General features: G+C 41.0%; 2 protein-coding genes across 11 annotated transcripts in view; one reads left to right on the forward strand and one right to left on the reverse strand.

Annotated features, from left to right (window-relative positions):
• prpf40b.S (pre-mRNA processing factor 40 homolog B S homeolog) overlaps positions 1–3,534 on the forward strand; it is a 32,450-nt gene extending 28,916 nt beyond the window's left edge. For 2 of the 4 annotated variants that reach the window (XM_018249972.2, XM_041584365.1), the window contains 4 exons: positions 435–537; positions 1,622–1,683; positions 1,848–2,015; positions 2,771–3,534. In XM_018249972.2, coding sequence (XP_018105461.1) covers positions 435–537; positions 1,622–1,683; positions 1,848–2,015; positions 2,771–2,863 — 426 coding nt within the window. In that variant the 3' untranslated portion in view covers positions 2,864–3,534. The remainder of the gene's footprint in view (positions 1–434; positions 538–1,621; positions 1,684–1,847; positions 2,016–2,770) is intronic. The other 2 variants (XM_018249973.2, XM_041584364.1) reach the window with 2 other exon arrangements.
• A 2,355-nt stretch (positions 3,535–5,889) lies between these two features.
• Positions 5,890–15,085, reverse strand: part of LOC108709808 (formin-like protein 3) — a 67,988-nt gene continuing 58,792 nt past the window's right edge. For 4 of the 7 annotated variants that reach the window (XM_041584366.1, XM_018249976.2, XM_018249974.2 and 1 more), the window contains 6 exons: positions 14,880–15,040; positions 13,998–14,099; positions 12,807–12,899; positions 12,074–12,197; positions 11,789–11,908; positions 5,890–8,090 (listed from right to left, as the gene is read on the reverse strand). In XM_041584366.1, coding sequence (XP_041440300.1) covers positions 11,817–11,908; positions 12,074–12,197; positions 12,807–12,899; positions 13,998–14,099; positions 14,880–15,040 — 572 coding nt within the window. In that variant the 3' untranslated portion in view covers positions 5,890–8,090; positions 11,789–11,816. Of the gene's footprint in view, positions 8,091–9,211; positions 9,255–11,788; positions 11,909–12,073; positions 12,198–12,806; positions 12,900–13,997; positions 14,100–14,879; positions 15,041–15,085 lie in introns of all 7 variants that reach the window. The other 3 variants (XM_018249979.2, XM_018249977.2, XR_005965895.1) reach the window with 2 other exon arrangements.

Raw genomic sequence — 15,085 nt, forward strand, 5'->3', positions numbered from 1 at the left:
CTGAATGCCTTGGGGGGCAGCATAGGACGTGACTTGGAGGTTGTGGAGTACAAAGATATAATAAAGCTCAATGAATATGTAGTGTGTTCTGCCCTTTGAGCCATGTTGGATCATTACAGTATTAAGATGGTGGGGCTGCAGCTTTGAGCCACATGCAGAGATTCACTCTATAAACAGTAATAGTGACCATCTGTAGGAAAGCCATAAAATATGTGCAATGTAGAGAAAAAGAAGGGAACTGGAGAGGTGAAACACACAGGAATACATTTTTGTTAAAATAAGGCCAGAAGTCAGCAGCCTCCTTTGTTTGGAGAACTGCACTGGGGTCTCAGGCTTCCTCAGAAGAGAGATATTTGTAAGCAGTTGGAAATATATAGTGAGTGAATACTGTATATGAATTTAGTATTTTCTGCTATGCATTTATATTCTTGCAGGGGTCAGAATCCGAAGAGGAGAATCACCACCATCGGATACAGAAAAGGAGGAAGCGGAACCATTCAGAGTCTGGCTCAGAAATCTCCTCTTCTGCAGATTCAGGTAAAAGGGTCCCCAGCACCCAAGTAGCCTTGCATGTCCCATAAGCAACGTGTAAAGCTAATAAAGAGGACCTGAGATGGAATGATAAAGGAGAAAGTTTAATACCATATACTCAAAAGGGAAATAGAACTGATTTGTCTAGAGGGTAAGGTTGGGAGGTGGGATTGACTCAGTAAATGGGTTAACCAGTAACTGGAAATAGTTGTTATAATGTAGCATAAGGGCTGGGATGAGGGAGAGAAGGAGCTAGATACTGTCTGTTATTAGTGATGTCCTGACCCGCACCCACCCGCGCTTCCAGGGTCCTTTTATAGACCCGCCCGTCGATGACGTCACAAAAGGGGTGGGGCGAGCAGACGCGAGACTATAGTCGGATGCCGGCATTTGAAGGTGGCGGGCGGAGAGAGCAGGAGAAGAGCTCATCCCGCACCCGCCCGCCACCTGCGAGGAGCAGTGTGAGGTCGACCCGAACCCGCCCGACCCTCGGGTATCCAATAAATGCTACCTGCTAAGTAGTTGCTAGTGCTGTTTATTACATAACCTCACCAAATGAATTCGATATAAGGTTTATATTTATTAACATCGGAGACAAACATCACTAACAATGTTACCCATAGCAACCAATCAGATATCTGCTTTAGTTTTCTAACTTTAAGATGACTGTTTAAATCGAATTGCTGTTTAGTTGCTATGGGCAACATGACCAGTGATGTTTATTTCCAATGCTAATAAGTATGCCCCATAAAGTACAGTTATTAAATTGCATGTTTGTTTTAGAAGCTCTAATATAAGTATTAGAAACAGGGAGAACCATGTGGAGTCCTGTAGGGCTTTTCGTGATACAGATATTAGAATTCAATGGATTTAGTACTAAAATGAAGATTAACAAGGGCCAAAAGACATCCATGGCTCCCATACAGTTATGGAATGAAAGCCTTTCTTATACAAAAGAAGCAGATGCCGGACAGTCAGATATAATTTAACGTATGATTTTCATTTAATACCCAAAGAACTGCATAGCGCTTGCTACATTTCACTTGGGTGGAATATAGTCATTTAAGTGCCTTTTTGTTCCCCTATACAGAACACAGCTCCAAGAAGTCCAAGAGACAAAAAAAGAAAAATAAGAAAAAGCGACACAAATCGGTGAGTTTCGAGTGGGCTGAATTCCTTAAAAAATCTAGCTTGGTAATTCTACATGATGCCAACTAATGCTCTGCAATTGGTGCATTTGTGTGAAGGATGGAATGAAGTTCTTTCATTGGTAATTGCTAGCGGCTGCTTGTGCTGTTTATTTTCTTTAACATTAGAACAGTCCAGAGAGTGAACTTGAGAGAGATAAAGAGAAGATTAGGAAGGAACAGGAAAAGGAACCAATAAAAGAGAGGACAAAGGAGCGAGAATGTGACCAAGAAGCTGAAGCTGAGCCCCCAGACTGCCGATACAAATCCCAGAAGCAAAGCACACGGAAGGAGAAAGTAAGTGAGGGTTTCACACCTACTATTGCACCTGCTAGTGGCATCCCCGTCATAGAACTAGAATAGGCTTCGCAAACATTGGGTACCATTACCATCAGCTGCATTCCATGTACTGTTCTGGGCAGATATTTAGATTATTATTCATGGAAAATAGATTCCAACCCTCAGCAGTTAGAGATAACTGTTCTGTTCCTGTTCGGAGTGTGTGTGTGTGTGCCATAGTTTATATTTATATAGCTGCACAACATCACTCCTATACTGACACAGTTTTATAGCATCACTCTACAAGATTCCTTCTGCTCCCACACCCATGTTCCTAAGCAATGCCCAGCAGCTCTGCCAAACCTCTAATCAGGCCCGGATTTGTGGTGAGGCCACATATACCCGGGCCTAGGGTGGCACATTTTTCGGGGCGGCATGTCCCCCAGCTGCTCTATGGGGAGCACTGGGGACACGCTTCTCCCCAGTACTCCATCGCTTGCATGTTAGCAATCATCTTGCACACTCTTATTTAACAGGTTTGGAAGATAAGTGCATGGTTATTGTATCCAGTGTTTCTGATTCTTGCTCACAACAAAATGATATTAATGAAAGATTAGCAAGCTCCTGCTCACAAGAGCTTACAATCTAAAATATTTAGTGTTGCCGTGCCTTCACTTCCATCTTCATTATTTATTTTTCCCCATGAAAATTATAATATCATTACGGTCTGTGTTGCTTAAGCTTTCTGTTTTTCATTATTGTTTCTGTTCCAGACAGGCTGGGACACATCAGAGAGTGAGCTCAGTGAAGGAGAGTTGGAGAAGCAGCGGAGAAGCTTGCTACAGCAACTGGACGATGATCAGTAGATAGAGGCAGCTTTTAGGCACTGGTCTAGTGTGTGGTGTTGACTCCATTTTTGTTTTAATTCTTTTTGTTTTAAGTTATCGGTTTGATCTAGTTAGAAACCTTCCCCATGGGCTGAGCAACTGCACCTGCCACCTCCCACTGGTTCCAATGGCCTGACATTGCTAGTACAGGCAGTTATTGGCCTAAAAACTCTTAAAACTGCATTTTCAAGCCAAACATCTCCAGTACTAGGGGTGTCAGGAGATTCCCATTGAGATCAGTGGCGACTGGAAGACACATCTCTGGCATCTGAAAAAAGCCCTGTGTGCTAATAGCTTTATATAGATCCTAGATTTATTCCTTCCTAATGCTGGATGATAATCACAGATCCTAGCTGAGAGAACTGCAAAATCTCTCACTCTGAGGGGACTCTCAGCTCAAGAAGAACTTAGGTACCATCTCTAAAACAGAGATTTACTAAAACTTGTTGTAAAGTGAAATCTATTTATTAAAAAAAATCCCTCAAATTCGACTCTTCAATTGGTTTTGATTTCATATATTTAGAGCCTATAAATCTTCCACTGGCATAGTCAACATGGCAGGAAGCTACAGTTGAAATCTCGTATTAGGAGAAAGGGAGTTAAAGGGGACCTGTCCCCCAAAAAAATTATTCAAAATCCTATTTTATCACATTATTCAAGCAAAATTAACTTTAATTACACTATAGAAATTATTTGAATCTTGTTTCCTTCAGTCTGGGAATTAATAATTATAGCAAGCAGGCAGGAGCCATTTTGTGGACACTGTTATTAGGGCAAGCCTTGAGTCATCTGAAAATCTTATTTGTGCACCAGAATAGGGGACCTGATGTCCATCCCCATGAACTGGCTACACAATTAAATGGTGAAGAGAACAGGGGAATGTGTGGAGAGCAGTGACATCTAAGAAGTGCTGAATGGAGAGTGAAAGTAATTGTCTGCCCCACCCTCTATGCCTGAGACATAGAGGAGGGGCAGACAATATTTGATTGACAGCTGAGATTTTTAAATGAGCTTACAGCAGCTATGAATGCTTTAGTATAAATAGAAATTGGATTTCATGTTTAATTTGAAAAGGACTTTTATTATACAGCTTTTTCTGTCTGGGTGACAGGTCCACTTTAACTAGCTATCAGAAAACTGCAATAAAAAGGAGCAAATTAGTGAAATAAAGAGGCAGGAGCCACAAGCCCCTTTGATAAAAGCATATATTTGTATGTGATAGGAACCATGACTGATTGTCGTATTCTGTTATTTGTACAAGTCATTCACTGAAGTGGTTGGTTTGAGTTTTAGGAAGCTGGAACAGCTGGTTGATTAGAATTGCTTAAGCGCTCTTCCCCCCCCAGCATAGCTGCCCCCCCCGCGGAAATGCCCCTAACTTTATACTTACCCCTCGGCACAGAGTCAGGCATCAGAGTTCCACACAGCCATCTTCTGGGTCTTCGTGTCTTCTTTCTGCACTGCGTCAATTTCCGTCCATTTCGGCGCATGCAGTTCATTGTAAAATTAAAAACTGGGTAAATAGATAGGCTGTGCGAAATAAAAAATGTTTCTAATATAGTTAGTTAGCCAAAAATGTAATGTATAAAGGCTGGAGCGACTGGATGTCTAACAGAACAGAATACAACACAACTTTCTGCTATTCAGCTCTCTAACTAGTCAGCGACTTTAAGGGGAGCCACATGGGACATATCTGTTCAGAGGGTATGCAATTGATCCTCAGCATTTAGCTCATTCAGCTGCCTGGTAACCAATCAGTGGAAACAAAGAGAGCTCCAAAGCAGGAAGTATTGTTCTGTTTTGTTACACATCCAGTCACTCCAGCCTTTATACATTACATTTTTGGCTAACTATATTAGAAACATGTTGTTTTTCACAGCCTATCTATTTGCCAACTTTTTATTTTAATACTGAACAATTCCTCTAAAATTCTGACAATAACTGAATTGAAAAAAGGGTGCTTAAAAAGTAAAAAAAGTAAAAAACCCTTGTGCCTGTCTTTCCCAGGCATGTTACGTATGAAGATATTATAGTATCCCTGGGCACCACATGCGATGGGAAAGCTATAGCATTTTTTTGTTTTGGATAATAAAAGGACCAGCTGGAGCAGTCTACGCTGAAAATAACCAAATTCTTTGTTGTGAGGAAATACAAAGGAACTGGCCAGCTGCACTGCATTACTCAAGTTTGGCTTCCCAAAGGAAATTGACTTTGTCTGCTCTCTCTTCCTTACTACAGCACTGGAAGTTTGATGGATGTTCCTGACTTTCATTTAGCCCATATTAGAATGAATGGATTGACTCCAGTGCTGACTCTTCAAACCTAACAGGGATGGTTCCACATTAAATTACCGGCATCTGCTGTATGGGAGTGGAGAGTACCAGATCTTCCTTGAACATCCGCCTACTATAAAAATGACAGCCCTACCCCGGAACATCCAGTATAAATATCTCACTGTAGATGGATAATCAGATCACATACAGAAGCAGTAATAGTAATACTGCCATGCACACCATTCTGTCTATAGAAGAGAAGGAGAAGTGAAATTGTTTAAGAGACAAGCAACATTGTCTATGGGGAGGTACCAATTTGTTAGGCACCCTCGGTGATATTATTTGCTTACCTGATACCCTGGGCCAGTGTTATATTACTTTCCAAAAAGATCACTGTGTACTGTGCATGTGCCAAGCTAGGTAAAAGATATGCCTGAAAATGAGAGAGAATATGGCAGCCACCCCAAAAAAGAGGAGCACTGGTCTAGGGTATAAGGAAGGAGATTTAAAGCACTGCGTATCTTCACAGCGCTATATAAATAAATGATGATGATGATTTGCTTTCCATTGGCAAATGGCACATTATTGTCAAAATATTCAGACAGAAGTGAAGCCCAACCTGTGGCACTACAGACAATAATGTGTTTCTTCTCCCAGCAGCTAGTCGTCCATCATCAGCTAAGGCAAATATTGACCACAGCGGAGAAAAGCACTGGATAGACACATGGTAACTGCAAGTTAAGCTCTCCAAGTTTATTGTTGACGAGACAATGAAAGAAAGCAAGAACAATTTTCTCGTAATCTGACAATGAGACAAGAAAACAGCCCGTAGCAAACAAGTACTGGCTTTATATTAGCAATAATATACTGTACAGGATTAATACACTGGAAAAAGCTACAGCCGCTCCCTGGTATCTGCCAAGTCAGGAATGTATTTTACATGCACAAAAGTTACATGAAGGCGATACAATGGAATGCTTACAAGTTAAACTGTAAATGATATAGAAAATAACTGAAAGGGATGACTGTAGAATAAAAAACTGGAATTTAAACTTTGCCCATTGGAATGGGGGTCTGTTACTGAGACCAAGTTAAATGATTGCTGAGCAGCCAATAATAAGTTACAATATCAGACTTGCTGTAGTGGAGGAATACGCTTGTATAGGAATATAAAATGTCATCTTAAAAAGGGCTCATATTCTTGCAAGAGCAAGCTCTCAGCTCTGACTACGAGAGCCTTGGCATAAATAAAAATAAAAGTACTAGGGGACTGTAATCGCTTATTGCAAATTCAAGGGGAACTACTCTTGTAACTGTAAAGAATACTTGGCGTGTGACACCATTACTTTAGTGTATTTACTGCTTGTCAGGAACCTCTGTTACTTGGCTTGGGATAAAGGTGCATAATAATATAAAAAGTATTTGGTAAGACAGTATTCATATGGTCCTCAAGAGCACAGAGAATATCCCAAGGTGCTTAAGCAGTGCCACTCTATCTGGTCATTTAAAACATAGGCCCATGAGGCTAAATGGAAGACACTGACAGGAACCTAATCACCAGTTCATTTATAAACCCTACAGGAATGGAAGGCCCAGACTTGGCTCAGTTGAGCAGTCAGGACATGTTGGTCACGGCATAACCAAGATTTCCAGTACGAAGGACTTAGATTGGTCACGGAATATTTTTTTAAATAAGCCTCCTCACCTCTACCAAATAGGATGAATTATTTGGTCTTCTCTCAATAAGTCGCTATGAAGCAGGTCCGTTGGGCTGATGTGTGTTCCATTTCAGGTGTCCCCATCCATTTTGGTCAAATATGAACGGAAATAGAATTCAAGATGGAAATGCTGATGCCTGTTTAATATTCATAGGCCTTTGTGGCACATAGGAATGATGGGGGCATGGCCAATAAGCAAGGAAAAACTGTGCCACGCACAACTATACATCTATACGATATCCCTTTGTTGTTCAGCCAGCAACATCTTTCCTCTAGTGACCCTGCATATTAGATGGCTATGCCTATGGCCCAGTCATTTCACAATGGACACTGGTGGAACTGGGAGAAACTACTGCAAAGCTCAAATCCGCTTACATTAATGAAATAAAACACAAAATAAAACACATTTTACAGGATATAAACAAAAAAGAACAAGCTACTGAGTCCCAATTAAGGTCAGTGAGCAGAAAACAGTATTAGCGGAGGGTTTCCCAGTGCCATAACAGAGGTGAGACGGCATAAGAACCGCTACAGGCTATATGTAGCAGTGTGTTCTCTAGCCATGGTAGCATTCCACCAAGGAACTCGTTTTGCTTGCACAGAAACTTGTCTTCCTAACAACTTTCTAAAGCAGTCTACTAAATTTGGCACTTTCCCTTTAATTTACCATCCATACAGCAAGTACAGAAGATAAATAATATCTCTATTAAAGTTAACCCAAACACAGGCTTTCATTTCCAAGCCCTTTTCAATGCGGAAGACTTCAGTCTTATATAATTTTAGTGTTGAGTCTATCACTTTCATATAAAAACTCTATACAAAAAAACAAAACACTTTCAAGGCACTTCTTTTTCTTCTTTTGCAGCCAGTTCTGCCACAGCAGCGGGTACATACTGGTTGGATGAAGAACGTTACAAAAATATTTACACAGTAAAAAAACAATAAAAATATATAAATAGTAAAAGAAACAATAGTCCAGTAATACTGAAATTTAAGGCACTTCATAAAGTGTCCTGGATTCTTCATTTCCTTTAAAACATGGAATGGAGGGAGGAGTGCAGAGACATCTGATAAGTCCATCTCAATTATAGGCCCAAGGCACTAAGATGAGACTGTAGTGAAGCCCAAAAGACTTCTGCTCTTGTACGTACTAGATTTGCCTCCAGGCATTCCGGAGAACTGCATCTGCGCGCCTAAACGGCTGATTGCGGAGGTCTGAAAAGGGGAAAGAATCAAGATGGTCACTGAGAGAAAGCAGCTGAATCTGTACAGGAAAGCTGAAGCGGCTGTAGCATTTGTAATTGAATTTTTCTGGAATGAAAGGCAGCCATATTAAGGGTGGTGTGACTGATAATTGCTTTAGTTATACTATAAGTGATGGATTATGAGATGAAAGGGAACAGTCTTGGCTCATAATCTGTATATTTCGCTACCCATCCAAAGGCAAAACTAACCAGTCCCCTTGCTAATGCCTCACCCTTATTCTCAAGTCCAAAGCTGCCTGCACAATTAGAATTGTATTGGTTAATTAAAACTGGGATTCTCTCCTGTGTCTGAGAGATATTGAGAGGGTTATTGCACAGTAAAGTCAAGCAAATATTCTGCCATTTTTAATGACATGTTTGCCTCTGGATACTATGATATTAGCTGACTGTGAATACGAATTCAGGAGAGAAGCCAGCAAGGTAGATCTTACTCACAGACCTAAGCATAGAGATGCCCATGATACTCCCAGTGAAGAACAATCCATGCTAATGTTTTACTGAATATTTTTAGAAAAGCTAAATATACATATTAGGCTTAATGGACCATGGAGAAAAGCCAGCTTGCTGCCTTCCAGTCCCTGAACTTGTGTGTGGGTTGCCAAATGCAGAATCAATCAGTGCTCTTGAAGAGCATATTTAAAAATTAGCAATTTACGATTTCTGTGCCAAAATGCACACTGTGTGGACTGACTTACCGACCCCGTGCCTGTTCGCACACAGAAGGCAGCAGACTTTTCTTCTATAGCACGGCTCATTCGCCTAATAAGGTGTACTTTCCCTTGGCAAATGAATTGGTGTAGGGGGTACTAAATTGGTCCAGCTTGGAATGATATACCAGTACAACCCTATAAGGTATACAATTTTGACTGTAAAAAATCCCTCTTGCTGCCAAAGATGGCCCTACACTGACACATGCATGCCAGGTCTATTTCCATAACATCATGTGTCTGGGAGGGAAGCAATAAGAAGGATTACTTTGGGTGAGGCAAGTCCTCTTAAGCAAAAGCAGCTTAGCCTGCATAAGCCAAGTCACAAACGGAGTTTGTAGCTGTTCCTTTGCATATTCCTTACCCACTGCAAAAGGAGGGAAATTAGAGATGATTCTTCCTGGGTTCTAATTTGAGAGATACAATGGAAATGTATATATTTCTAAGTCAAAAATAAATCACTAGATAAAACGTAATTGAATACTTTGTTCTCAGTCCGATTATTTGCTAAACATGCACACATAATGCCAACTGAATACTGCTGTGTGTCAGCAGATCATGGCAAATGACAGTAAGAAAAGGAGGCCTGCAAACAGTCATGCATCTTGTGCAGCTCTCAAGATCTGGTTAAAAGGCAGATTACTGGATAAGGAAAATTCCAGAGGCACAGACTAGTTAAACAGGGGAAATGGTTTTCTGCAAGAGATCTTTGCTTCGTGGCGTTATATTTCCCAAATAAATTAAAGAAATAATGTCAGAAAGAAATAGTGAATGAGACCAGCACTGTAACATCTGATTTGACTTATAGTCTGATTTATGACTGCATATAGAATGCTTTTATGTCGTTTTTCCCAATCATTTAATTCTAACTCGGTCTAACCTGTGGGCTATGCACATTCTCTAGCAGGACAGTGGCAGCCAATATGCCCTAAGTCTCCAGTGGACAAAATGCCTCTGTCCACCCGTCACTGCCCCCAATGATTTAAACTGAAAGCACCCAGGCTGTAAACCAGTGATCCCCAACCAGTAGCTCGTGAGCAACATGTTGCTCTCCAACCCCTTGGATGTTGCTCCCAGTGGCCTCAAAGCAGGGGCTTATTTTTGAATTCTAGGCTTGGAGGCAAGATTTGGTTGCATAAAAACCAAGTGCACTGCCAAACAGAGTCTCAGTGTAGGTTGACAATCTACATAGGGGTTACTAAATGGCCAATCACATCCCTTATTTGGCACCCCAGTAACATTTTTCATGCTAGTGTTGCTCCTCAACTCATTTTACTTCTGAATGTTGCTCACGGGTTCTAAAGGTTGGGGATCCCTGCTGTAAACACTGGTGACGGACCACTGAGCAGAACATTTTCATTCTGCCTACTGTGGTTTTCTGTCGGATGTCAGCAGTAGATAAAACATTCCACGTGCTACTAACTTTAACCACCTGCACTGCCTCATACAGAAAATATAGGAAATGCTCTGTCTGTGGGAGGCACTGAAGATGACAGGAGGACATCCTAAAGTGTTTCTGAGCAGTGTCACCAATAATGACTGCCATAAGCAACACATTTACCCTGCAGGTTGTCTCTGCAGTCTTATCGTATATGGAAGCTGCCCGATCTCCTAATGAACTCGACAACAATGTTAATGTCAGGGCTAGTATGCCCGGTGTCGGACTGGGACATCAGGGGCCCACCTACTCTCAGTGCTGTTATTCTTCCTCTCCTCACTCAACATCTATTCTCCTAGTCTCTTTTCTTTACATACTTATTCCATCTATTTAGTCTCTTTGTTCTCATAGAAATAGGAAATAGGCCAAATGTTTAGAAGCATGAGGGACCACTGACACCTGGGCCCACCGGGAGTTTTCCTGGTATCCCGGTGGGCCAGTCCGACACTGAGTGTGCCTATAACCTACTGTGAAGTTATCACTGTACCTTTGAAGGGATACTGTCATGGGAAAACGTTTTTTTTTTTTTCAAAACGCATCAGTTAATAGTGCTACTCCAGCACAATTCTCCATGAAATTCATTTATCAAAAGAGCAAACAGATTTTTTTATATTAAATTTTGAAATCTGACATGGGGCTAGACATATTGGCAGTTTCCCAGCTGCTCCAGTCATGTGACTTGTGCCTGCACTTTAGGATGGAACTACTTTCTGGCAGGCTCTTATTTCTTCTACTTAATGTAACTGAATCAGTCTCAGTCGGACTTGGCTTTTACTATTGAATGTTGTTTTTAGATCTTCCAGGCAGCTGTTATCTTGTGTTAGGGAGCTGCTATCTAGTTTCCTTCCCATTGTTCTTTTGTTAGGCTGCTGGGGGGGGGGGTGATATTACTCCACCTTGCAGTACAGCAGTAAAGAGTGACTGAAGTTTATCAGAGCACAAGTCACATGACTGGGGGCAGCTGGGAAACTGACAATATGTCTAGCCCCATGTCAGATTTCAAAAATGAATATAACAAAATCTGTTTGCTCTTTTGAAAAATGGATTTCAGTGCAGGATTCTGCTGGAGCAGCACTATTAACTGATTCATTTTGAAAAAAACATGTTTTCCCATAACAGTATCCCTTTTAAGGAATTATGAAATAGTGAACAATGTATTTCCTTTATTACCCTGCATTGAAGTTAACTTAGTGATCTCTAATACAAAAGTAATTTTGTTTAACTACTTGTGCATCAGAGTAAAGGCAGGATTATTTATTTATAGAAACATATTGCAGAGATATAAGTGTGTATAAGATACACATATGGTGCAGCATGTACACACACCAGGGAGTCATGCAGTATTCACATTCCTTGGATGAATATTAGTAGACCATGGATAAACCGTTAATCTGTGGGGAGGGTCATTGCTATGGACCTGGGCATGCATTCCACTGATTTTCATAAAATTGGGTCAAATGCTGTAAAAGGATCAGTCAATGCATGCAAGGGGTGCAGGTGTACCTTTTCATACGAGTTAAGGCATTGGGGTTTAACAGTTTGAATCCTCAAATAGGGATGTATCACAGAAGAACCGAGAGCCCCGCTTGGCTGTTCTGGCTGTGAAAGGGACACTCTTCAAGACTGTAGTCAATGAGGGGGGGAAACAAAGATATACAGTCAAATGAAGGCAAAATGCTTTGTTTTCAGATAGTAAGAGAAGGGCTTGTGGGTTCTTCAGTCTTCTATACAGCACAGGAGAAACAGCAATATTTCACCAGGGGGAAAAAAAGAGAAGAAAAATCTCACCTGTGATAATGTCCTCAATAGTTCCATCCTTCCCTTCATAAACGGGCCGGTGATCTTTCACCTGCCTTCTGCGCAGCTCTGCAATCAGATCTTGCTGCTGCCGTTTATTTTTCTGCACTGGGGACTGGGGAAAATAAATCAGCTTGGGGGTGAGAATGTAGAAAGCACTAGTGTTACACAGTCAATATAAAACATTTAGAGCCGATTAGGGATGGGCGAATTTTTTGCCCAGCTTCACCGTGGAAATGATGGCCATAGACTTGTGTGGCGGCGTGTGTAAAAAAAAAAGACACACGTCAAAAAAATGTTGCCACGCCGACACTTTAATGGGCGTCGGCAACTATTCGCCGGCGGCAAATTTTTGCCAAAACAAAACGGCTCAGATTCGCCCATCCCTAGAGCCGATAAAGACAATTCCGATTTCAGAAAAATATTTTAATGTGGAATACAAACAGTGTTGCTATGCAAACCTGACTGTAGCAGTTAATTAGGCTTAATTACGCCAGAAGATTAGAGAAATAATTAACATTTGATAAAAGTAGTATAGAAGAGGTGGCTGTCGCTATTGTGTGCTATAAAGATGACTGGCTGCAATGCTCCTGGTTGCTCCTATAAAGGCATTCATGAGCTCAATCATAAGCCTTCATATGTCAGTCCTGTGCTACAGAAGGCAGTTGCCTCCCCTGGATGTGTGTGTTTGTGTGTGTGTTTGCAGGCTGTAGGAATCACATACCTTGGGGTCCAGTTTCTTTGCTTCTTGCGCTAGCATCTTCTCTCGTAGGACCTCTTCTTGCTTCTTGCGCATCTCATTCTCCAGCTCAGCTTCCTGAATGTTAAAATGATAATGAGTATGCATATTCAAATGCAGCACTGCGAATAATCTCTACATAAATACTGTTTTTCAATCTTATCAACTTCGCCCTACAAAGGTAGGTAAGGTACAAAAAAAAATCACAATATAAATATATTGTCAATTCCCTAAACAAGCCATATGCAGTATGGCAAAGCCAATAAATACTCTAACATCTGCCAATGGATTAGCCAGCAGAGTCTTTCTGTTAAAGGGACAGTAACACCAAAAAATGAAAGGAATGACAATATAATGTACTGTTGCTCTGCACTGGTAAAATTGGTGTATTTACTTCAGAAACTCTACTATAGTTTATATAAATAAACTGCTGTGTAGCCATTGGCAGCCATTCAAGCACATGATACAAAGTAGCTAACAGATAAGCTCTGCAGAATCCCATGTATACTACAGAGTTTATATGCTATAAGCTGTTTATCCTGTGCCTTTTCTCCTTTTTTAGCTTTGAATGGCTGCCCCCATGGCTACACAGCAACTTGTATATATAAACTGTAGCAGTTTCTGAAGCAAATACACAAGTTTTACCAGTGCAGAGTAACAGGGTATTATATTTTCATTACTTTAAAACACTATTTATTTTTATATATTTTTGGTGTTATGGTTCCTTTAACTAGTATTTGCTGGGTTAATCTACACATCCCTCACATTCAGCTGTACGAATGTATAAGATCACCATCTGTTAGCTCATCTTCCCGAGAGCAAAATCAAATCCACCCACAGGATCCCTAAAGGTCGGCAAAACCATGAAATGCTACAAATTCCTGCAAGAGGAGGAGGAAAGAGCTGACAGATCAGAGCACACATTCAGTATACCCATGACACACACCAAGCAGTCTCTTCTGGCTGCTCCAGCACTATGGGCCAGCACAGCAGGTTATGGTTCTACTGTGACAGGTGGACACACCCTTAAGAGACTGTTTTCCTGATGGAACAATTGCAGGAAAAGGACTAGTTTTTGAGATCTGCAGACAGTCTCTGAGAATGACAAGCAGTCCCTGCTACAGGTGGTTGTGAAACTACTTCCACTACTGCTCAAGGGCCCATTTATTACTCTACCTTGTATGATTTGATGAAACGTGCAAATACAGGAAAGAAAACAGAAGGTGGAGTTGTCTTTGGACTCTCTCCAAAATAGAGCACCACAGCTGCATATACTTCCTGCAGGAGAAAGGAGACATGTAAAACTATTGCTCACTTATGCTAGAACACCACACTGCGGAAGTGAATAACTCCGAACTGATCAAGCTAATCATTGCAGTAAATATGGTAAATCATAGCCTATTAGCTAAGGTAAAAGCTACATTACATACGTTTGCATTTAACCAATTAAAGTCCCCAAAAACCTTTCAAAATCGTAGTGGAATTTTTGTCTTGCTTCAGGTAGTGCCTGCCAGAAGATGTGCTGATAATTAGTGTTGATAATGCAGCTGTACTCTATTCACTCCCTTTGCCTGGTCCAAGCAGAGGAGTGGCAGCATCTGGTCTGGTATTGCATAGAGGACACAAGTTTTCCAGGCCATTTAAAGAGATTACTCTTGACTAATACGGTCAATATCTTGCCAAACAAAGACGCACTGTGAAATCACCACAGCTAGAAAGAAAACCCGTTGCTCTATTACTAAAGACACCTTGGACTTCCAGGTAAGTATCTGTATCTGAGCTGGGTGTCCATAATCTTGCATTCTAGCAAACCTTGCAGCACATTATCCTGAAGCAAAGGCCCTGTGTAATGGCCTTAAAAAGCAGTTAGTATAGAGGTATTTAGGTTTATAATACAAAATTATCCCCAAGATTAAAGAAAGCTGGTTTGCTTTGATCATTGCAATCTGCAATTACATTAAGTGGTCACACTACAGCAAAAACACCAACAGAATGGTGACAGATGTAGCAGTGGCAGTGAATGGGGTGAAATGATAGACCACTTTATTAAGGCTTTACCTCAACAGTTCGAGCATCTTTCTGAAGCTTGTCTAGTTTTCCTTCATTTGAGCTCACAAAGTTCCTTAGGACAGTGTTATCATGGTGATGGCTCTCTTTCCGAATCAGATCCATTCCTTTACCCAACTCCTTCACATCCAGCAAGACATTCTCCAAAGACACTGCATAAGATACAAGCAGGAATTATACATTTGTAGAAAGGGGTT

The sequence above is a fragment of the Xenopus laevis genome, chromosome 2S (genome assembly GCF_017654675.1).
Source record: "Xenopus laevis strain J_2021 chromosome 2S, Xenopus_laevis_v10.1, whole genome shotgun sequence".
In the NCBI taxonomy this organism is placed as follows: domain Eukaryota; kingdom Metazoa; phylum Chordata; class Amphibia; order Anura; family Pipidae; genus Xenopus; species Xenopus laevis.